Below are 23,771 nucleotides of genomic sequence, written 5' to 3' on the forward strand. Positions count from 1 at the left end.
GGCCAGTGTCATGGTCTACAGGTCACCAACATACACACAATAATAGCATTTAGAAAGACATTTATTGCAGCTAAATATCAAATATTGGGAGTTGCTATGAATTTAATGTTAATATTAAATAAGGCTCACTGCTTTCTTGAAGAAATGAGTTCTAATAAAGCATTGAATCATCAAGTCTAACTGTTTGTGTAGTCTTTTAGCCTATCCAATGGGAGATTTTAATTGTTGGAGTGAATAATTTCTGAAGTCATTCTCAAATTCCTATCTTTATTAAGGCTTTAGATGAAATTAATCTCATTATGAATTAAAGAGTGGCTTGGGTTGGAAGGGAGCTTAAAGATCATCTCCTTCCACCCCTCTGCTGTGAGTAGAGACACCTTCCACTAGACCAGGTATAAAGTATTGTATCTAATGCCTTTGATGGACATAACTTTTTTTTAACAGAATTTGCCTTACATACTTTTATCTTAATAAAAGTCTATTTGATCTGGTAATTGCAGGTGCATTAAAGTTAATAGAAGAGATTAAAATGAATTATTTTTATTATTCAAATTAGAATTAGGCATTCTTTTTCAAGTTAATACTTTTAGTAATCTTACTAAACACTATAAAATGTGCATATAAACTGTTCAAATAAAAGCATATAAAGATGCTTTTCATAAAGGTATTTATCTAATGTAAAAACAGCCTCTTATCTTCCACCTCCTGTCAGCATTTACAAACAAATGTGGGTTCTGATATTGTACCTGCCACCCTCTTTTACCTGTTGCTGCATCTGTTTGATTCCTGTAAACTGCTGCACAGACTATTCTGAAGGGTAGGAGATAATGAAATACAATGAGAATGTTTTTAAGTAATGTTCTTTACCTGACAACAATAGCAAAATTTTCACTGAGCCAAGGTAGGCTTAGGCTCTGAAAGAGCCACCTGAGCCAGCCTCAAAGCAAACTCTGAAACTGCTTTTGTGTGAAGTGTTTCTCTCATAGCTTCAGTGTATTGCCAAAAGCATTTGCATTTGTTTGGAACAAAAGGAACAAGATGTTATATTCAGCTACTTATACCCCCATCACAAATCATAATTCTCATAATTATTGATTTGTGATATTGCAGATAATTTCCAAAATATCATTTGTTAGAAGTCAGGAGATAGTACAGGAAAGGAGGATACAATCTTAGTGATTGTAAATTAATAGAAGGTAGACAGACAAATAGAAGTGGGGTTTGTGAATTTTTCAAGAGATGAGCAAAGAGGTGGCATTTCAGCTACACAAAGCCAGCTGCATTCTGTAGGAGGAGGAGCAGCACGCTTCACTGGGAAGGAATAATCTCAGTAGTAAGAAGTTAGACCAAATCTCTTTTTTCTTCTTCATCAGTTGAGAAGGACTCTGACACCAAATTCCTATGAGAGTAATGTATTAATAATTAAATCATGTTATTGAGCCCATCATGCTTCAGCTCTACATTGGAACATGCTATTAACTAGAAAGGTACAAATGAGTATCAATCACTGTAACCATTCCATCACCACCTTGCTGTCTGAAAAAAAGTATACATGTCTTATTGAAATGCATTTCCTCAGTGTCTAAATTAATCCAGTCACACACTAGAACACACTGGCCTTGGCCAGCCACAGTTCTTTTGGTAAATATTGTCTGATTGGTTCTTCTGCACCATAACAAACCAGCATATAGAGTCATCCAAGTACACAAGAGTCTAGTAATAGATTCTTCCAGGATTTTTTGTAACTAGCTCCTTATTTTTATTAATGTTTTACTTTTAACATTATATGAATACAGTAATTGCTGTCTTTTGCACAGTGGCTCTTTTGCACAATGTTCTGCCTTCAGAAATTTAGCTTAAACAGCAACATTTCTAGACTAAAATAATATGATTACAGAGTTCTATTGCCTAATTTATTCACCAGCTTTTCAAGTAATGCAAAAATGCATACTTCTAAAATATCATTCTGTTATTAACAGAACTGCCTCTTGATTTATTCAAGTACTTCAGCATCAGCCATTAGCTGGGTTACAGTGTTGTCAGAGCTTTCTGCAGAGACTGGGTCTAGCAAGCAGTGTGGCAACCCCTGTCCTGCAGCCTGTTGTCACTGCCAAAGCTCTTTGAGCATTGTTGTCTCTGCTCTCCACAGGATGATGATGTGCTATTGCATTAATCCACCAGATGCAACTGTATTAGGTATGACTAGAAATTACTTGGGATAGCTCAGGATGTGAAATTCTGGGATTTGGAATCTGTGCAGCTGACTGGGAGATGGAATCCAGTTCCCTGTGGGGCAGCAGTGCCCTTAGTGGGCAGTCACAAGCTGAGCAGGCAAAGAGAAGGGTCAGTTAAAGGGGAAGGAGAGGCAGCAGTGGACAGAAGTTCCTCTAAAAAACCCAGCTGTATCAGTGAAGATGGGCTTAAAATCTTTTCCAACCTTAATGTTTCTTTAATTCCATGAATGTAGGGCTGCTGAAGAATTGGTTGTGCACGGTCTCACAATTGATCTCTCTCTGTAGGCCTGCATCTTGATGAACAACATTCAGCAATTAAGAGTCCAGCTTGAGAAAATGTTTGAGTCCATGGGAGGGAAGGAGGTGAGTCATATCTGTTTCTTGGCTCTTTCAAAGTTCCTTAGAGATCATTAGCACCATGTTTGCAACCTAGTCAAAGTTTTCACTTCTACTTGCAAAGAAAATCAAAATGCTTTAAAAAAGTCTACAAGACCTATTTACTGTCCTGACAATACTGGAATGACATAACTATTCCACAGACACATGCTAATGATCTGTAATGTTTTATCAGCACTGGGTGTTTTGTGTTGCAATCTGTAGTGCCAGCTTTATTTCAATGTTTGTATTGGACTATACTTTGCTTTTTATGTATTGGTATGTTTTGTCTGTAATGTGTCATTGTCTTTGTCTAATGCCTTTGACTTGCAATCCACTGAGCAGAAGAAAGAAGGAGAGAGATTCTCTTATGAGGTTTGTTATAGTAAGCATCTTTTATTATTCCTGACCATATTTTCTAAGGCTAAAAACAGCCACATTTTCTACTTATTTCCATTGATGCATCTGTGTAATTCCCTATGATCTAAAATCAAAAAGAGCTATGCTTGGGCATTCAGTTGACACTAAACTGAAAAGTTTTACTATGCAGATAGTGCAATACCCTTTCAGAGTTTTAAAAAATCTATACAACATTATAAGTGCACTTTTCAATATCTGAGGGCCTGCTTGTATTCAAGATACCATTTCACCAAGATCTGTTACTCAACAGTTCAAAACATCCTCAGCTTTACCCCCTTTTTCATTTCAGAAGATTTAAAAGAGCCTGAAGTCCTTTCCAACAGCAAAAGAACATAAACAGTGCTTCAGTACCTTCCAGACTGTAGTTTTTCGCTGTTCTGAAACATGATGAAGAAATTAACATACCTTCATAGCCATAGAAAAAATCCTGTCTACTTTTTGAGAAGCAGTGTTCAGAACATGAATATCCTAAAGTAGCTGGCTTTAAAAAGATAAGTTATGCATACATCATCCTTTTTCTTCCTGAGGCTGTAGCTGGATAGATTCCCAAAACTTTGATCTAATGTGGCCACACTATATGGAGAAAACTGGAAAACACAGCATTTCCTATTTCCACATCCACAGTGGGACCCTGCAGAGGTGGAATGGGTCCCCTATGCCTCACAAGGAACTGAAGCCTCCAGATGCACCTACAGAGTCACTCCAGGGGGTGGAGGGTCTGCTGAGCCAGGAACAGCTCCTTGAAGCTGCTCCAGATAACAGGAAACAAACTCTGCAGCCTTGTCACTGCAAATTTCCTATCAAACTTTGAAAAGAGATATTCATCATCCAGAAGTGGCTGTTTTTGTGGTTCCTGTTATACCCTTTTCCTTCTCTGAATATTACAAGTAATCTTGTCCTCCATGCTTTTATGTTCTGTACAAAGTACTTTCGTATTAGGTCTCGGATCCAAACTTAATTTTTAATGTCATGATTCATGAAAACAGGTAAATGACTATAAATCGGGATAATGGCAAGGGCAGAGGAAAGCTGAGTCACATTTTATATCTATTTCTGTCAAATTATTTTCAACCAGAATATTTGCTTGAATCTCTAAAATGTCTCCTTTTCCGCAAGAAAATATTAGTTTTTCATTTGCTCCTAATGCCTTATATAATAATATTTTAAAAAATAGGAATTTTTCATAGCAATTTTCTTTCAAAACTTCTTATGACTTCTCATCCTTTTTGGTTTCCTTTTGATGTTAATGAGGATGAATTATTAAGGTTGTTACAGTATCAAAGCAGAATTCCCTATAAATATGGTGCGACATGCAACCCACAGAGACAATTTGGATATATTTTCTATAATCCCTTCACTAGGTGTCTTAAGTGCATCTCTGATTCACAGTCTAAGAGAAAAGATCTTAAAAATACATTCAGACTTCTAAGGCAATTTCTTGAAGAAAGCACATTCATATTCAATTTTTTTCACCCATATCAAGATGCCACTAAAATGTCCTCCAGTTTGAATACTTATTCCCCTCACTATTCCAAAGGCACAACTGCTAATGGCCAATTTGGCTTATTGAACTGGTACTTAAAGAAACAAAGCCAGCAATAAAATCTGTAAGCAGTTTCCTTGAAGGGAAAAAATAGTTTAATATTTCACTTGTGGAGGGCATAAAAGTCAGATGATTTTCAGCAAAATAATGAGACCTATTTCTGTAGAAGCAAAACTAATTCTAAGAAAAATTAAATGCTGTTAATCTCCTCAGTGTCACACTGTGAGCAGTATGTCTTTCAAACTGTGCAGTCAAAATAACCACAATCAAGCAGCAGTCCCTCTGTTCAGAGTAGGCTTATTGCACATAGCAGGCAGGGAGCTCTATAAATAGGGAAAAACCTGGTTTCTCAGATCCCCCACCATTAAAATAAAATAGTTTGAACAAGATGAGCTTCTTTATTAACTGTCCTCCTCTGCTGCAGCAAAGCAGGGAAGGTACTTACAAATCATATCAATGAGAACAGTCTGCCATAGAAGGAGTAGTAAAGTGCACCCAACCCACTGTTTGTTTGTTTTTTTGTAAATCAAGTCGAAAAACATGGGAACAGATCATCATCATAGAATTTTGGTTTAGCTCCTGTTTGTTTCATCCAAAAGGATTGCATATATTTGCACTAAATATTTTTTCATGTCTGACAAGTTGGAAGCTGATAAAAGAGAAAGAGAAGCCAATGCTTGTGTTGCTTTACACCAGATGACAGAACATGGCAGAAATGAGTTACAGTAATTAAGATCAAAAAAAAAGGTGTAAAGCAAAAAGAGGTTGTTTATGTATGACAATATTATATTAACTGTAGATAAATCATATTCCCACTTCAGTAAATTCAGTTCCGACTTTACATGTAAGGCTTAGGATTCCTGTAGGAATCTATATGTGGCCTTAAAGACTTTGCTGGGGTGGCAGAGGACCAGACTTGAGCAGAATTGTTCTGAAGTGCCCACCTTTACATCTTGTTCAGAGGCCCAAGTGCTTTCCAGTGCATTTGGAGCAGCGGCAGCCAAACATCTCACACCTCACCACAGTCCCAAGGCTGTGGGTGGAGGAAGGGAGATGTCTGTCAGAGGCAGAAAGAACCCCTAAAGTGATGGGGCTCATAAATACCTTTGCTGTATCTTTGCCAGATATACAGAAAATCTGTAAAACTATTTTCTGGACAGAAGTAACCAGGTGGTCCCATTAGGAAACTTTAAGTAATTAGACCTGTGAAATTGCAGATAAATGGGATTCAGATTAGAGAGATTCCATTTAACTCATGCAAAAGTAATTTACATCTCTGTAGTTTCCTGCAGAAACACCACCAAATTTGCAGTTAACAAGATTATGTCCATACTAGCACACATTAAATTACAGCAGGAAATACCTCAATCTAACACATTGAAAGCAGCCAAATTCATCAGATTTTTAACTCTTTTCCAAGGCTTGTCTGTATAAAAAATTTCACAGTTTTAGACAGGCAGAATTTGGAAACTATGATGTTCAACTATTTCTTATTTTTTCAGCTGTTCAGCAAATGTGTTGTCAGTTTTTGTGTAGCATTCAGAAAAAGTCAAATTTCTAATTATCTCTTTGATAATGTATAATCAATAGATGTGCCAACAAAATAATGAGTATATTCCCTTGTGGGTAAAACTTAATTCTGTTATTTAAGAACATAGTAAAATAACAGAAATATGAGCTTCGAAAAGCCAAGAATATTAAGAATTTATTAAAAAGAATTATTTACACATTATTCATGAAATAAGCTTGCTCCTTTAAAAAAACCAATTTTGAAACCTGAGCAACCTACCCCAATGTATTTTAAAGTTACTCCACACATGCTGGGAACTGAAAATGGAATCCAGAATATAATTGTCCAAGGGATAAATGTGTTGTCTTTTCTCTTTTGTTGCTTAAATTGGATATAGTACACTAATGACACTCATAGCTGGGATTTATTGTTGGTTTGTTGTTTTTTCTTCCCAAAATAATCAGGCTCAAGTAGAGCCTTAACTTTTCATTTTCCTGAAACATGTTCAGGGAAGTTTGTTAGTTTTCATTCCTTCTTCACCAAACTCTATGAAGCAAATGAGACTTGAAGAGAAAAAGAGAAGTCCCCAATACCATAAATACTTCATTTTCATGTCTGTTTCTCCCTCTATGACATCATCTCAGATGCTGATCAGCATTGCCTCTCACGTCCATGCTTCCATCTTGGCTCTGCCATATCAGGAAAAAGAGGAGATCATGCTCTGGCACATTTGGATGATGCCTGAGGACAATCATTCGCACATAGAAGGCACATGATTAAAAAAATGAAAAGTGCACATTTTAGTTCTGGTGAGACACCCAAATCACCATATTTTCCAGTACCTAGAGAGAAGCAGCAATTAAAACTCTTGCTGACATCTTGTCAGTGATGCCAGCATGGCCAGGTGTGGCACACCTGCCCGGGCAGCCCGCATACCTCTTTGTGTCACACTCCTCCCCGTGCCACCTCATCCACGGGCATGAGCATGTGGGCACACAGGCCTGGGGGCCTGCCAGATGCCTCCAGCTGTGCACACACAAACTTGTTCATGCAATTTGTGAGCACAAAGCCTCTAAAATGTTTAACAGTTGCATGCACCCTTCTATAATGTGTGTAATGTCCACAATCTGGCATTAGCATTCAGTCCAGTTTTGGCTGGACTAAGTTCAATTCCAGGTGAATTTAGCAGATACATTGTGTTTTCTGGTTATCACCAAAACCTCTGATAGAAAGTAACTACATCGACCTCTATAGGCCCAGTTACAAGGTGATTCTCTAGTTTGTGCATGACCTGCTAAGAAATTTTGAGTCTTCTGCTTGCCTGGTATTTTGTTTTTCTTGACATGTATCATGTTCAGTGTGAATGCTTGTATGTTCAGTGTTTGTTAAATGTTTATATTCTAGTGGTCTTAAATTTGGGGTTTGTATGTATCCCTCCAAAGGAGACAGTATAATTCCCTAGTGAAATCTATTTCCTGGAAAAATCTTTGCCTTTGACAGCAAAATCTTAATTTGTTTACTAGTATAGACATTGCAGTAAAATTAGCTTGTTAATTCCTGCTCTTCATATGAAGGAAAGCAATCATTTAAGTGTATGAATTGTCAAAGTGTATCTGCCAGGGACACTACTAAGATATACAGAAGCTACAGAAGTTCTCTCAATGCAAAGTAATTCAAAACTAAATCAGTAAGTAGTCACAGTAAGTACTTACAGTAATAAGTAAAGTATGAGCTTCTCAAGATTAGAACAGAACTGCATGACACCAAGTATCTTCTAAAGGATGTGTGGTAATTCCCCCTTGCCACCTATTTCAGGTTCTTGTCAAAACCTGTAGTGAAAATCTCAGATTTTCTATTATTTTAACCCACACATAACCTCAAAGGAGATAAAGGATGGTCTAAGATTAAAACACCATAGATCATTGGATCTATTTCAGTTTGGTTTGCTGTAGAATTCTTGTGTAGTCTCAAGTAAATTATCCAGTGTGTTGCGACAACTTCCCCTTTTCTCTGAAGTGTGATTAAAAGAACTGACCTGCTGTGCCACAGTGCTCTGAAGCACCAGAGGAAAAATAAGCACCAAACACTACTCATGCAGTTGAAAGACAGAAAACAGAAACAGCCCTGATTATGTATTCTAAATGTGCAGTGTCCTTTGAAATTGTAAGAAGGTCTGTACCTGACCTTACTGCAGAACAGAGTCCACAAATTAAGGGATATCATTGGAAATCATTCCTTAACACTGTAATGTAGGCAGCTGAAAGACCTGGAACATCAGCTATTAATTCACATTCAGCTGTTGATCCTGATGATCATCTATCATATCCCAGAATGGGCTGTAATTATTTTTTCTGAGTGCTAAAGATCAGGAAGATAAAAAAATTATTCTTTTTTACTTCAAAAAGAATCCATAGCAAATAAACAAGTTTGTTGATCAATATCAATATCAATCACCTTTTTGATTAAATATCTATGCATGTATCCTTATCCCTGTAAATGTAAAAATATATTTCTCTCCTGCATTAACTTTTCCCCTATGTTTAGAAAACCTGTAGCAGAGTATCAGAATGTGTTGCTCTGTGCTTGAATTTTGTTTGCCCTAATGGCTTTTAGAAACAGCAGTACTGAAATTTGGTAGAGTCCCTTCCCACATCCTCTGTCAGTAGAATTGGCATGGATATTCTTCAAGCCATCTTTTTCAGTGCTGACTGTTCTAATTTTACACTGCATTATGGAAACATATGAAATATGGAAACAACTTCAATGCAAATCACAAAACAAAATACCAACACCAGTGAAATGTACAAAAATAATAAAAATATGAAGGCATCTGCATTACTATTAACACAAGCACTGACTTTTCCTGCATCCTTCTCTTGGTGTGCCTCGTTGAATACCACTGGCCTCATAATGGTAGTTCTCTCCTTTGTGACTGCCAACACAGTTTCCACACTCCCACAGAAAGTCGTTTTTCAATGGCACAATTATAATTTCTAATATAAATATTCCCTGCTGTAATCAAAGATTTTTTTTTTATTTTTTTAATGGTAATTGTATTTCAAAATTATTACTAAAGCAATTCAGTGTCACAACAGATGTTTCCACATTTGGTTTTCTATAGTGCAGTGTATCTTTGCACATAATTCCTAATTCATTGATTGTAATTGAAACCCCAGAAACCTAGTGTATAAATAAAATATAATGTTATTTATCTCTTTGCAGCTGGATCCTGAAGCTAGTGTTGTTCTCAAAGAACTTCAGGTGAAACTTAGCAATGTATTGGATGAACTCAGTGTAACGTATGCTGCAAGGTAACAAACCCATTTTACTGCAAACCTTAGAGGAATATTCCTGCTCAAAAATCTCCCTGGTTGATGAAGTCTGGGTGGTTATTTGGATGTCCTGAGGCATGGCTTGCTTCTGCCCTGATGGAGTGGTGTGAATTTGTGTGTGCATGTGTTTAGACTCTGAAACAAATAAAAGCAACCTCGCTGTAAAGACAACTGAACATCATCTGTGAGCATGAACATGTTACAGAGGTGAGGCTGATGGCTTTTGTTCTGCTTTTTGGGAAGCAAAGTCACCGGGGATTTTGCCTGTTGCTATGTTAAACTTTCCTCTCTGACCATGTTTATGTTACTTCCTGAGACTGACAGCTTTTTCCAAGTGGCTGCTTCAACCAGGGATGTCTGCCTGTGTTTAGCCTGCTTCAAGTGGTCATTGTGAATGGCTTTCTTGGGTCATTTTCTTGCCTGTGGCTCTTCAAAAATTGTCTACTGAGCCTTACTCTCAAAACCTTTCATTAATCAGAGTGCACACTGCAGTCCTGAATGTGTATGGTGCTGTGCCAGCAGTGCTTGTGGTATAAGAAGTAGCAAGTTACTTTTGCTTCAAATTAGAAAGAAATCTAAGAGGGATTAGTGCTGTAGTGGTGCTCATTAAGCAAAGTCTGTAGTTGCTTATTTAATCCATTGATGGGCAGTCTGGGTGGACAGTCTGCTTTTTCCCATGTGCTTACTTTGCTGTATTGTCTTGCTGTACTTTTGCTCCCAGGCTCTGCTTCTCGGATCATTGACAGTGCATGAATATTATTTCTTCCCAGGGCTTCTTTCTGAACGAGCCAACTAGATTTCTGCAACAGCAAACCCAGAATAGCTCAGTGCAGGATATGCTCCAGATAGCTAGAACATTCCTCATGGGTCAGTTTACTGCTTGGGTCTGTGAGGTTAACAATGTTGGAAAGATGTCTAACGTCAAGAAAGGCAATGCATTATTTTGGCTTTTGTTGGAGGGACTGGTCCCAAGAATTTCCATGAGCAGTTTCTCTAGCTACGTCATGTTGATTTTATCTAGGGCTTTAAAGTGTGTAGGTAAGTGTACTTCCAAGTGCATTGGGAAAGTTTCTGATTTTTCCAGTGATTTCATATGGAGGTTTTTGTTCTCTTTTTACAATTAGCTATGTCACTGAACAACCAATTGTTTCTTTTCTCTTGCAGTAAATTCTCTTTCACTTTCCTCAAGTTAATCTTTGCCATTTATCTTTTCAGCTTAACAGGCCCCATATATTTTTGGCCTCTGTTTTGCATTTTTGTTCATAAACTAATCCTAAACCATTTCAATCTATCACAAATCAACCCATAAACCAAATTACTGTGTGTGCAGAGACTCTTCCTGCCTCTGAGCTGGTGACTGATTAAGTGCTGTTCTGCTTTGTGTCAATATGTTGTCCAAAGATTATCACATCAATAGCACTTTAAGACTGTCAGACACTCAACCAGATCAGTTAGGAAACAGAACAGTTTTCAGAAAAGCTGAGCAGATACAAACTTGAGGAGAAAGAATGTGTTCACAGTCACCTTGAAGTGAAAAAGATTCCTCCCAGGAGGAAGAGTCTGAGTGCTTCAAAGCAAGGGGGCTTTTTGCAAAAGGATATTTTAAACAGTCCAAGTGTTTAGTTGCAAAGAAGTAACAGTCCTTCTGAAGGCTGTGTGAAATCTGGAAAAAGTTAAATTGAGTCAAATAGGGCAGAATCAGTAGGAGTTTTTGATTTTACCTCAGGAAGAATATCAAAGCTTGGTTGCTATTAACCATCAAGAGAAAAATTATTTATCATCACCTGTTTGTATCATCCTTTCACACCAAAAATAAAATCTTGAGAAGTTGTTCCTAGCTGGCAGGCAATCACATCTAACCTATAGATTCTGATACATCTGTTGCTTTCAGAAAATAAATATTTGGCACATCTACAAGGCTATGAAAATTGTGGCAGAGTTGAAGGCAAGGAAAAGATCAAAACATGGCATGAATTATTTATATGAGCTATGATCCTCAATAGAACTTATTTTCAGACAGTAACACCACAGTATCTTCAATTTTGAACATTGCATCATTGCAGAAAATACTTAAGTCTTGTTGAGAAACCTGATGCAAAATCATCATTATTGTTTTCTCTCCCAGAATTCTTTCATTCTCCTTTTTTTTTCTCATCCTGTAGTTTCCAATTTGTTATTGAAGATTGTGTAAGACAAATGAGCAATGAACTGAATCAAATGAGAGGAAATGGGAATGCAGCAGCCAATAAGAACAGTGCAGCCATTGATGCTGAGATTGTGCTTCGGCCTCTCATGGATTCCCTGGACACAACGTGAGTGTGGCAGACTGGATTGGGTGCCAGGCCGGGAACTGGATGCTGCAGTCAGGCACACTTGGTTTTACTCTGAAAGCTGGAACCACTTCACAGATACCTGGAAGCACTCTGTAGTATTTTTAATATTTCTAGTATTCACTGTGTGCAGAATCCCATGCCTAACCTGTTTACTTACACTGAGCAATTTTTACATAAGCTCCAGGCTTGTCTTTCCATGTCTTGTCATGTTTTGAGTCATTGAAAATGAGCCGGTGCATGGTCTCTCCTCCGCAGGCTGTTATGAAGACTGTGCTGAAAAAAAAGAACAAAAGTAATTCCTACACTGAATTGTCTGGCATTTGTTTTAGGCTTGTACCCAATGTCCCACTGCTTATTGATATGCACTTCTGTGTCACCAAAAACCAGCATCATCTAAACAGCAACTTGATTTTTTTTTTTTCATTTGGTAAAATGCTAAGTTTTTAGAGGATCCTGCAAACTCATTCTGGCTTCTGTAAGTAAGCATAACTTATGCTATCATCATTCAGCAGTGACACATTCTGAAAGGCCATGTGCAGCACAGGCACATCTGTAAGCACATGGGTGTCCTTGGTGCTTGTCAAACAGCAGTGGCCTTTTGATGGAAGCAGCTGTGAGGACAAGCAGCCTGGCACTGACCCTGTACAGTCACAAGTTACACAGCCCTCTGGCTCCTTAGGCAGGTTTTTCCCAGCCAGAAATTTTCAAAGTAAAGATGGAAAAGGTGCCCTAAAAATTTAATTTTACTGTAAGTAATAGATAGCAAGATTGCTCAGACATGTCAGCATATAGAAATAAATGCTTCCAAACAGTAGCTGCAAATTTGCATTAGCTGTCAGCAACCAGTTCTACATCCCAGTAGAAATACAAAGCAAGAGACAGTTGCTCTTATTTTTAAGACATAAACAAATTATATACTAAAACTTTAATTTAGGGGTGTGGGAGTGCTAAATTGTATCATCCATCAAACTTTTAACTCATCATGATTTTGCATTTTCAATAAATATGCATCAGTGATATACTATGCATTAAATTAGATAGAGGAGATTTATATAAGTTTGTAATCTGCAAGTCTTTTTGCCAAAAATATTTACTGATAATATAGCAAAATAATTTAGCTACTAAGAAATTTTTATTACTAGAGAAAAGATAAACCTTAATGGCTATTAATCTGAGCATGATAGAACACCTCTGAAGCCATAATGCTGGTTTTGGTGACTGGTTTGTGGTTTTGTTTTATTCCAGTTTAAGCGTCTCTGCAAAAATCTGTGAGAAGACAGTTCTGAAACGGGTTTTGAAAGAGCTCTGGAAGTTAGTCTTAAACAAAATAGAAAAACAGATTGTGCTTCCACCGCTGACAGACCAAACCGTAAGTGTTCCAGAGCCATTCTCAGTTGTACAAAGGACTGTAACAATGATGTGCCTGAGCAGGTGTTGCCAAGGGGTCTGGCACTGTCCTGCTCTGTACCCTGACCACAGGGACTAACACCTGCATTGCAGGCAGTGTCGCTCTCTGGTGTCTCAGAGTCATGCAGCCAACTTGCTCTTACCTGGTGAGGAAGACTTCACTCCTTCATCTACTGCCTGCCCCAAATCAGAGCATTTTCTGTGAATGCAGGCACGTGAAAGAATGCGGTCATGTGCTCCCATACAAGGGGTTTCATTTAAATCTGATTTTTCTCTCGGCTTCACTGTGCACAGGAACGTGAGAGTGTTCCTTGCCCTTCCTAGTCACATCAGAAATTCAATCACTTCCATTTTTGTAGGTTTGAGAAAGCCAGGGATGCCCATCCCATCCTCCAGCCCTGCCTGCTGTGCCATTCCTCATCTTGAGGCAGCACTTAATTAACATCAGGAAGCTTCAGCCAAATTTAGCACTAAAGATTTGGGGGATTTTAATAGCAGCCTTGACAGGAGGTCCTCTTTGGGCAGAGCTGCATTTCCAGCCTGCTGAGAAGAGGGAAGGGAGCTGTCCTTAAAGAAAGTGGTGCTGCACAGGAGCCTCTTGTGGGGCATGGCCTGATGTGAACCCTGGTGGCTGAGCCGAGGGAAACAGTGAAATCCTCCTGTCAGAGGATCACCAAAGAGAGCCTGGCTTGGAGGCCTTTTCATAATTGCTTTTTTTTTGAGAGATTGGGTAACATAACTGTTAATTCTTCTTTTATTCAATCTTGTTTAAAATAAATTGACCATCTTATTACAAGTTAATTGTGATGTTGCCACAGTGTGCCTTTGGCAACTTCGCTGTTGCACATCCTATGGTACCAATACAGCTGCTAAAAAGCTGTTGGTCAGGGTCCATAAGTTAAAGGCATATCATTAAATCTTATTATAATATATTGAAGATGCATGACAGAATATTGCTGGACAGGCAGGAAAAGCTTTAATAGAAAATATATAAATGCTGTAGAAATAAAAATAAAATTACCTGAACTATTAAAAATTCTAGAGTAGAGTTGATCATGGCCAGGACTCCAGTCACTGAATTTGTTCATATATACTGTATTTGTTAACTATGCATAATTAAAAACAACCTCTCTTTCAATAAGTTTCAAATTTACATTTATGAGATCTTTAATTTGCTTTTCAAATTTTTTGGTGCAAATATTATCTGTCAATACATAGGCAGCATTTCAGTTGGGTAGCTTCATTTTCTGCCATGTGTTAGGAGCATTTATTAGCTTTATGCAGGATCAATTATTCACAGGACAATACATTCAGAGGGGAGTTTCCTTAGTGGTACCCTCTATATAGAGTGTTTCTAGTAGGCATTGTGAACTATTCCATTTATTTTGATGCTTTTGTTTACTATTGAACACATAATTACAGAAAATCACTGAAAAGTAGGATACTGTGAGAGATTTCCTTGCCCTGAATATTTCTTTCTGTTTGAGGTTGAGAGTCACAAGCATTCAGAAATGGGGTTTATTTTTTCATATATATATATATACATGTGAAAAAAATATATACACATTTTGCTTACTCTTCTCGCTACTAAAAATAATAAAGATTTAAACTGTAGTTCTGTATTACATTTTCTTCAATTGAAGCATATAGGAAGTAAAATTATTTCTGGAAAATGAAGCTTTTTGGAATAGAAAGTCTAATGAAAAATTAGTCCAGTGTAAGTTGGATGAACCTTTTTCATGAAATCCACATAATCAGAACTATGTCTTCCTGAGCTTCCATGTAACTGCACTGATAGTTATGTTGCTTGGAGTAATTGTGATAAAGGATATGAGCATGGAATTACAGTAGGATTCTGTTTGAGACAAATGTGTAGGCATTGGCCTTTGGTGTTATGCCAGGATTTGGCTATTGTAAAATATTGCTTTAACTTCATAACATTTCAATATCTTTTCTTTAAAAAAGGGCTCTGGCTCACAGTACACCATTGTGCTGTGCTTTACTCAGCTGAGGATTCCCCCTACACAGGCTTTTGCAGGTTCTTCAGGGCTGCTCACTTCCCAGCATGATTGTTCATGTTAGCACAGCACCTGAGAGCTACAGTTATGGACAAACATCTCACTGACACACACTGAGAACAATCACAACCTTAGCCTTCAGTATTAAACACAAAATGAGACAGCAGAAAGGAGAACACAAAACCACTCTCAGCAGAAAGTGCAATATTTGTATCAGCTATAGAATACTGGAGGGAATCTTGCTGCAGGCATTCAAGCACTTGGCCTTATGAACTGAATGAAAATGTGTCTCCTGTGCAACTGAAACTTTTATTTAGCTTTGCAAAATGATGACTTTGGCCAGTGTCCTAGCAGAAAATAAGATTGTGTTGACATAAAAAGCAAACATGCTGTCGTGAGCCTGTTTCCTTAATTTTCAATGTGATTACAGGGGCCCCAGATGATATTCAGTGCAGCCAAAGACCTTGGACAACTGTCAAAACTCAAGGTAATGGAGCCAGATGAAGCTGTGACTGGCTTGCACTAACAAAAAAAGGAGGAAATATTAATGACTGTGAGGCCAAACCTCATGCTCCTTCTTCTTCTTATGTAGTATAAGATTGAATATGACAGTAACTACTCAGAGGTGAATAATTATTTCACAGTGTCATCAAAACCAAATTATGAATAGAAGACTCTATGCTTTTATGGTAAGTGATCACTACATGGGTCAAGAAGCCATCATTCCCATATTGCACAACCAGGCCTTACAAGCATTACACATCAAAAAAAAAAAACCCAAAAAAAGCCACAAAACTTTGCTTCTGGAAAAGCCCTTAAGGTGAGAATACCAGCAATTTTCTTTCTGTGGACTATTTATGTACATTGAAACATAGTATGTATGTCTGCAGTAAAGTCTTCAGCACCTCAGGGCTGGAGTCCACTTGATGGACAGCAGAGATGTTTGATAGTGATGTCAGTTGTTTGCCAGTCAATTCTGCAATTAGGATTTCAGATTTGTGCAGAAATGTGGTATTTGGAGCCTCTATGAATGATTGTTCAGTTTGCTAGACGAGTTAAAATATTACCTAAGGAAATCACTGACTGCTTATTTAGACAAAGATTTAACAGGAGTGTAGTCACTCTATGTCTAACATGTTCTAATAGGAACCCCTCTTTTTTTAAACATAGGGCATTAACAAACATCTGTTAAACAGTCAGGTTTAGTATTAAAATTAGTTACTTCTATATCATCTAATATAATTTTTTAAGTTAAATTTTAACCTTTTCCCCATCCCTCAAAACAGAGAAATAATGCATCCTAGTAAAGGAAGTAATGCTCAGTATTAACCAGTGAATCTGGTTCTCTGCAGTCTATGATTTCAGGAAACAACCCAATTGCTCTAGGTTATAATTTGTTGTGAAAGGATTCTGAATTAATCCCTGTTAATCACAGTCCTTGGGGGGCATTTGGTGGATGTTTGTTTGTTTTGCAAAGAGCAGATACTCACAATATTGTCTCTCTAAAACCAAGTGCACTCTTGTCTCGCGTGCAGGACCACGTGATCCGCGAGGAAGCCAAAAGCCTGAGCCTGAGGCAGTGTGCAATAATGGACGTGGCCCTCGTTACCATCAAGGTACAGCTTCAGGTCTTTCCTACTCTGTGCTGCAATGCCCAACAATCACTGATTGGTTTTTAGATAAAAGACTGGAGACTTTCATACAGTCTTCATGGAGTTGGTTTCTGAAGTCAAAAGAAATCATTAGGAATATTTATTATATTATTAATTAATGTATTATTTCATTTGCTTATCAGTCTTTTTCACGTTGGCCTGGATCATTAGTTGGTGTAAATAACTTTAAAGCAATCAGTTTCTAGAATAACAGCATATTTTCTTGTCTGCTGGGAAGGGACAGCACATCAGGAAGGTAAGAAGGCAGCTATTGAAGTATAAAATTGAAGATATAAGTAAGAGGAAATACTTATGATCAAGTGTTTTGCAGTAAAACAGTCTCTAAGGCAAGCAAAAAGTAACAGAGAGAGCTCCCAATTGCCATTTTTTGTATTTGTAGTAGAGACAATTAATTACAAATGTAATTTGACATTTCTTGCAGAAATAAAAATAATTGGGAATTAGTAATGTTTTGGAAGCAAATTGAACAAATTGAAAAATGGAAAAAATTGAAGTATGCTCCCAAAGTAAGCTGCATGAAGTAAAGTATGTGAATCTAATCATTTTCCAAACACATAAAAGCTGGGGAAAATGTAAAGTCTAACCTTGCCTAAATTTCCAGTGCTTAAACTCTTACAGATGGAGAGATAGGTGTTGACCATTTTGCTAAAAAAGTCTAGTTTTGGAGGGAAAACATTAAATAGGGAGAATCCCTTTGTTAATTCAGCATCCTTATATTTGTGTGCTAAGTTATAAGAGTTAATTCATAGCATTCATTAAGTGAGCTAAAGAAAGCTCCTGAGAAACCCTTTTCAAATTGTAAGGCAATGACGGTGTGCATTATAAATGCCTGCTGTATTTACAAGCTGCTATGGCAAAATCATTTCCAAAATACTTAACAAATAACCCTGATCATGTAGAAATTGGGTTTATACTGGTAGAATGTTAAAAAAGGCAAACCTTATGAGTTAACTCAAGAAAAAAGACTGCTAAGTTTATTTAGGAATGTAGTTGATAGGTTTAATGATCAAAATACAGACTTTTTTGGTAATGCTTAGTAAATACAGCTTATTTACAAGCAAAAATCATGGCTGCCCAGTTAAGAATAGGAGAATGGTGAAAATGGCTTGTGGTGTGTGTTCAGAAACTGGGTAGCTGATTATGGTAAGGAAGGGTTTTGCAGGGAGGAGTATCTCCACTTACAGTCTTTTTCATTTTTCCTTTCATTTAATTCACTGAGAATCAATCGTAATTTAATAGTGGATGGTGTTATTAATCCTTTGACAAATATAAATTAAAGTAATATTTTTTAATCTTGAATATATATAGCATATCATCAATCTTTGTATTATGTAAAAAGAACCATAGCAATTTATATAACTATTTAATACTTTTCAGCTTAATTTGCAATTTACAGTTAGGAGAAGTGGCCTCAGTTATCTCAGACTGAGTTCTCTGCTACCTCATTATGTCAGCCCAGAGACAATATGTCCATTGATGATACTGTCCCAGTTCTCGGTACACCCAGAGACCCTCTACAGAGAGAAAGCAGCACCAAAGGGGCTTTTGTGGCATTTGGCAGCTTTGGGCTGAGACTGCAATGGCTCCAGCACTTGACACCTGCCCCTTTCATTTGTCAGTGTGACTGGAACCTCTTGTGCCACCTACAAACCTACAGAAAGGAGCAAGAGTAGCAGGGGAATTATTTTAAGTTTTCCATCTCTAAGGAACAGGGCAACAACTGATCCATCTGAATCTGTAAAACCCTGTTTACTCATTATCTTTCTATATTCAGTTCTATACAGTAATGATAGGTTCAACATTGCTGCTTTGCTTGCAAAATTTACCATTTATGGGAAAAACAAAAAAAAATAGTTAAAAACTCAGGAAAACAAGGGTCAGGTGTCTGTTTCTTTATATGACTATAAGCTTTCATGGAGCTTTCAGCCATGTGTAGCTGCTGCTGCAGATAATATTTTACTGGGAGAAACAGCTTCAAAAAATCACAGTAATTGTCACAATAGCAGGAAACACTAACAGATTTTAACACTCGCTTATAAATTGAATATGATTCTTAGTGAAATCATGACAAAACTCTTGAGCAATCAAGATGAGAGGTTTTTTTGGAACATATTGTATGAAATAATTTGCTTGGAAAGAAAGATTTATTCAGAACCTTTTAAACTGACACTAACTGTCCACATCGTATTAAAAAATATAAAATATTGCAGCCTGATGACTTCAAATCCCCTGTTTTGCTCCACAGATATTTTTTTCCCCTTCAACAGTCAGTAGGCAGCAATACATAAATGTAAATAATAACTGTTATGAAACATTTATGTTTCATCTCCTGCAGAATCTTGAGAACTAGAAGGTGAAATGTGTGCACTAAATGCAAAGGGCATATGTGGACTCTAGGTCTGTAGGTCTGCATCCCAGCTGTCCAGATAAGCTGGGATACAGCATCTAGTGGAGATGTGTATATGTGAACTGGAATGTAGATATTGCATTCATTCCTTTGGCAACACTGCAAAAAGGCAGGGAGAGTAAATTCTGCTTACAGTCCCCAAGATTCCCTGTACAGAGTGGACCAATATTGCATCTCATCAAGTAGTCATTCTGTTCCTGAAAAACACTGTTTATTTTTACTAATTAGCCATTAATGGGAGCTTTATTGATCTTGAGACCTAGAACTGTAATGGAGGTTGCAAAATGCTTTGCAAGGTGTTTGAAAAGGTATGAAGCACATTTATCTTTTCATTGTGGCTAGCATGTATTAATTCATCAAACATTGTCCTGTACAAAACTTTAGGAAAAATTCATCCTTGTGGGAGGAAAAAGGGAAGAATCTGTCCCCTAATTTTTCTGAACTCAGCTTTGGGATTGAAAACGATATAATAACATTTATATATGTAGTTTATATATATATATAGTTTACATAGTCAGCATGGCATCAAAGTCATAAGCATATTTGTTATTCCAAATCTAGCCGTGCCCGTAGAACCAGAAGTCCTCTTCTCACACTGCTACTCTAAAACTTCACACTCTGGAGTATTCTCCCTGAAATGTTTTACAAATTGCCCTTTTCCCTAAAAAGTAATATATCCTTTATATTTTACAAGCACTGGCTTGTAAACCATGCCTTCATTTGAGAGGGGTTTGTGATGTTTTGGGTTTTTAGATAAAGAATTAAAAAAACTCATTCCACTCTCCGCAAGGTAAAAGAATGCTTCAAATATTTTCCAGTTTTGGCAAATTAATACTTCAGATTATCAAGACCAAAATCAAAATTTTGTATTTCTTCCCTTTATGCTTAATTTTTTTACCCTTGGAAAGAAGCTTTGTACTAGAGATTATGACAGTTATCTCAAATGCTATAATAAAAGTAGAAATGCCTGTTGCTACTTCCAAACATTCATTTTACTTAAAGTTGTATGTCTGTAACTGAGGCCTTTTTTTTCCCCTGTGAACAACCATATTTGGTTTTCATTTTAGCAATACTTCCATGCTGGAGGAAGTGGGCTGAAAAAGAATTTCCTGGAGAAGAGCCCAGACCTGCAGTCCCTCAAATACGCTCTCAGCCTTTACACGCAGACTACTGACGCCCTGATAAAGAAGTTTATAGCCACACAAACTTCTCAGAGTAAGTCATCTGCAAGGGACACAAATGCATCCTATTATATTTTAAATGTTCTAAATTGTTGATTGCAGATTACATTCCCTACCTCCTGTGGTATTTTAGAGTTTATTGACAGAAATTTGCCCAAGTGATGTTATTGATGTTATCCCTTCTCTAATGCTGTTGTTGGAGCTTACCTGAGGGCAGTTCCTTTGGGGGCTTGTGACTGCACAGGGAGAACAATCCCTGAGCTCTGGGGGCACACTGAGCACCAGGGTTATTTCTAGGAGCACTGCACACATCATATTCCAAGCTGAATGTTTTCTTCATTCTGAAAACTGCAGAACTTTGCATCATAGTAATCTTTACTAGATTTCTTCTGAATGTAATGAGCGTTTGTAAAAAATGATTTGCCTGCCACTTCATGTCTTTGGGAAGGAATACAATTTACTGATATAATGAATTACCCTGCTCCAGCTCATAAGAATCAGAAAGTTTTTGGAAATAAATTGCTTTTACTTCTGAAGTACAATATGTTACTCACAGTATAAAAAGCATGAAACATGAGTTTTGCAGCTTGTCCCAAGATAATTTCTGAGGAATGATTTCCTAAGCTATTTCCATATTAAAACTGAGATCTCTCTTAGTAACTCATATATTAAAAATGGAAAAATAGCTATAAAACTCTTACATGTAGGCAGTAGAGTCATTTTTCCCCCCTCTCAAAGAAAAAATTAGCAATATGGATCCAAGCAGAAAATTAACACATACTTTCATTGTAGCTTCAGGAGGAAAAAAATAGTTAAGTTGTAGCCATAAGTGATCCTTTATAAATCCTGAGCGACAAAATTGCATTTTCTTATTTTCATCATGATTTCAGCCTGAGGTCTGTGCTCATTTCTGTGCACACATTACTATGCCTATATTTGCACACCAGTATTGTTAGAAATGTAGCCTCTGGGAATGAAACTTAAGGAAAAGTGACTCAAAACTTTTCATTATCCTTTAATGCCTCATTTAAAATAACTAAATCATCATCTATTATGATTTCCAGCCTCACAGCTATAACTGCATTATTAGCTTTTAGTTAAAATTACTCTGATTGCAAATGAGAAATCTTCTGTGGAATATAATTAGATATTTGGCCTATCTTTTCCACATTGCCAATCCATAATCAATAGACAGTTGGATATACTTTTAAGCTCAAAGCAACGGAAAGAAGAATTTTGTAAATGTAAAGAAAGTAACTATTGTATAATAACTATGACTGTAGATAGAATTGGATGCTTGTTTTTCCTGTAATGACTACAAGAATCAGACAACAGCCAGGCTTACTTTTACCCCCAGGTTAAGATAGTTTCTCACTCACCATGACTAAGCTGCAGCTACTCTAAGAAACTGAAGAGCAAAAATTTGTCTGATTGGCATGAGAAGGGGGGAGTTAAGGGCACTTGTCCTGTTTTATTCCCAACCCACAAATGTTAAACATGCAGAGCAGCATTTTCTTTTGCAAATAAATTATCAGTATTGTTTGATTGGAAAACTTTTTATAATAACACATAGAATGATTTATAAACTGGTAATGAAATTTAGTTCCACCTATCTGAACTTCACATTTAATATTACCCAGAAAGGATTCAGCTGATTCTGCAATGCCTGTTGTAAGCACATTCATCTGGATCAGTTTTCTTATTCAATCATACCCGAGTGCTGCCTCTGCCAGGAACCATTCCATGGAGCAGGTCACTGCTGGAGTCTCTAAAAAGGACATGGATACTGACCTAAAGGATTTTGCAAAACCTGAAGGCAGTTTAGTGAGGAGAACTGCATTCCAAAGCCTGAGTGACCAGTATTTAACACACTAGCTGGTCACTGATACCTTAGCAAAGAGCACATAAAACACAGCCAGATGAGAATAGTGTGCCATCAGTGCACCATCAGACTCAAGGTCCAGATCTCAGATTGATTTTATTTACTCTGGACTTAATTGTCACTTTATTTGTACATTAATAATAATAATAGTAAACATTAGTTCATGCTGTAAAAAGGTGGGGTTTTTCCTCTAAATTCAGCTACAGGATAACATTCTTGCATACATTCAGATTATTATATGGGTTGCTTTCAAAATCTTTTGTAACCAAACCATTCTTTGTGCACTTGAGCCAAGCATGAATCAGTTGTAAAACAGCAGCACAGCTTTTACAAGCCTGACCTGCAAAATCCAGCTCAGTTGCAGGAACCTGGGGGTTCAGTGCTGTAGGGCTGAAACCCCATGGTTGGTTCACAGCTGAAGACAGGCTGTGAATTCTGCCAGGCCAGAATTTCAAGGAACACTCCAAGACTTCTGAAAAGACCATATATTTTGTACATTGACAAGAGCTCTTGTTTCAGGTCAAGCAGGACAAGATAATTTTAACTTGAGCTAAATTCAACCACATTTTCCCAATCAAGACAGCACTCTAAAAGCCAAAGGATAAACTCTCACTATACTTCTGCTGGCCTATTGCATGAACTTTCCCACTCCATGGTACACTTGACTTACCCTTAGTCTGTGCTGAGACCAGTACTGGTGAAACTTCTCTTAAGTCACTCCTGAAAAAAGGAGAGAAGCAGTCACCTTTTTAAGTTGTACCTTCCCCTTTTAAACTACTTAAGGCATATCAAAATTAAATGGCTATGGTTTAGTTTAGCAAATGCCTTGAATCTTCAGTAATTTCATAAACTATAGCCAGTGCTGTGACTATTTACACTTGTTTAGCATTAACACTAATAACATTTGAACAAATATTATTTTAATTTTAGCAAACTACATAAAAAGACAGTCTCAAATAGAGTTTCCTGAATTAGCTCTCATTTATTGACACTAATTTCTCCAAAGTAAACACCACTCTTGCATGTCAAATGGTTATTTATTGGACATAGGGAAATATTTTTTCTTACAAATTTACAGCAGCTCCAGTTCATGAATGTTGTTATAGAATAATAAATACATAATGGCAGGATTCTGCACTATATTTTTTATCTTGACTTAAAGTAGTTTGTATCACTTAAGAAGAAAAATCAATACTCATCTCACAACACAGAGCTCATATTGCAAACCCTACCCATGTTTTTATAAGGCTGCAGAAAAGGCTTTGCTTCAGCTGGTCTGATTCAGATTTCTTCATTCTTATGCCAGAGAATTGAAAGCTGAAAAGGGAAGACATACCAGAAAACAAGAAAATATAATACTCACTTTCATTAGGTAAATATGCTTATCTCTAAAAGTAACTCCATCCTTTTCTTGTGAAGTCACCAACATAGGGAGGGACATGACACATTCAAAAAT

The 23,771-nt window shown here is 37.1% G+C and overlaps 1 protein-coding gene and 1 long non-coding RNA gene across 3 annotated transcripts in view; one reads left to right on the forward strand and one right to left on the reverse strand.

Moving 5' to 3' along the window:
* Nucleotides 1-23,771, forward strand: part of UNC13C (unc-13 homolog C) — a 169,243-nt gene that overhangs the window by 137,615 nt on the left and 7,857 nt on the right. For both annotated transcript variants that reach the window (XM_077185387.1, XM_054642193.2), the window contains 7 exons: nt 2,520-2,597; nt 9,305-9,393; nt 11,577-11,726; nt 12,993-13,116; nt 15,603-15,659; nt 16,708-16,788; nt 20,320-20,467. In XM_077185387.1, the coding sequence (XP_077041502.1) occupies nt 2,520-2,597; nt 9,305-9,393; nt 11,577-11,726; nt 12,993-13,116; nt 15,603-15,659; nt 16,708-16,788; nt 20,320-20,467 (727 nt within the window). The remainder of the gene's footprint in view (nt 1-2,519; nt 2,598-9,304; nt 9,394-11,576; nt 11,727-12,992; nt 13,117-15,602; nt 15,660-16,707; nt 16,789-20,319; nt 20,468-23,771) is intronic.
* On the reverse strand, nt 1,294-23,634 carry LOC143695148 (uncharacterized). The gene is made up of 4 exons (XR_013184103.1): nt 23,548-23,634; nt 22,986-23,035; nt 11,905-12,020; nt 1,294-1,399 (listed from the first exon to the last, which is right to left on the reverse strand). It is a non-coding gene; the product is annotated as an uncharacterized LOC143695148 (long non-coding RNA).

Source organism: Agelaius phoeniceus, chromosome 13, assembly GCF_051311805.1.
Source record: "Agelaius phoeniceus isolate bAgePho1 chromosome 13, bAgePho1.hap1, whole genome shotgun sequence".
Lineage (NCBI taxonomy): Eukaryota > Metazoa > Chordata > Aves > Passeriformes > Icteridae > Agelaius > Agelaius phoeniceus.